General features: G+C 67.9%; 1 protein-coding gene across 1 annotated transcript in view; it reads left to right on the plus strand.

Moving 5' to 3' along the window:
• Positions 1–208: 208 nt before the first annotated feature.
• Positions 209–989, plus strand: part of KCNMA1 (potassium calcium-activated channel subfamily M alpha 1) — a 1147148-nt gene continuing 1146367 nt past the window's right edge. Inside the window, exon 1 of the mRNA XM_007938677.2 lies at positions 209–580. Within this exon, the coding sequence (XP_007936868.1) occupies positions 209–580 (372 nt within the window). The remainder of the gene's footprint in view (positions 581–989) is intronic.

A 989-nucleotide genomic window follows, 5' to 3' on the forward strand; every position in this document is an offset into this window, starting at 1 on the left:
GGCGGCGGCGGCTCGCTGTATATATCTCCGCGCACCCCGCCAGGTCGCGCACAGCGCCCCGAGCCCAGGCGCCTCCCCGCCCCCTCCCCGCGCTCCGCGGCGGCGGCGGCAGCAGTAGCAGCAATATGGCTGTTGATGGGTGTTCGGGGTGGCGCTGGCGGCGGGAGGAGCTCCCCCGAGCCCCTGCGCCGGCTGCCCGTTGCTAGCTATGGCAAATGGTGGCGGCGGCGGCGGCAGCAGCAGCAGCGGCGGCGGCGGCGGCGGCGGCGGCGGCGGAGGCAGTAGTCTTAGAATGAGTAGCAATATCCACGCGAACCATCTCAGCCTAGACGCGTCCTCCTCTTCCTCTTCTTCTTCCTCCTCCTCTTCCTCTTCGTCCTCGGTCCACGAGCCCAAGATGGATGCGCTCATCATCCCGGTGACCATGGAGGTGCCGTGCGACAGCCGGGGCCAACGCATGTGGTGGGCTTTCCTGGCCTCCTCCATGGTGACTTTTTTCGGGGGCCTCTTCATCATCTTGCTCTGGCGGACGCTCAAGTACCTGTGGACCGTTTGCTGCCACTGCGGGGGCAAGACGAAGGTAACGCGCGCCCGGGCGCCCGCCCCCTGCGCCAGCCCCGCCGCTTCTCGGCGTCCCCTGCTGCCCACCTCCTCGCTCCGCACTCCGTCGTGCCTCCCTGCATCCCTGTTTGCTTTCCTCTCGCTTCCTTCCCTTCCCTCCGCTCTGCCTGCACCCGCGGATTGAGGCAGCGGGCGGCGCGCTGGGGGTGCGGAGTTGTCCCCAGCTGGCGCGCTCCGGGACGCGGACGCCCAATCCCGTCCCCTTGTTTATTGTAGGGTTGTTTGCGGTAGCAGCTGGAACCCAGCTGGACGCGCGTCGCTCAGGTGCAGTGGTGCGGGTTGGAGAAAGCCGACCCCACGGGATCGGAGGAAGCTAGAGACCCTAGGGTGTATGTTCTGTGCGGCTCACCTGCCCTGGCTCGATGGGC

The sequence above is a fragment of the Orycteropus afer genome, unplaced genomic scaffold (genome assembly GCF_000298275.1).
Source record: "Orycteropus afer afer isolate SDZICR_OR568_19922 unplaced genomic scaffold, OryAfe1.0 scaffold00052, whole genome shotgun sequence".
Lineage (NCBI taxonomy): Eukaryota > Metazoa > Chordata > Mammalia > Tubulidentata > Orycteropodidae > Orycteropus > Orycteropus afer.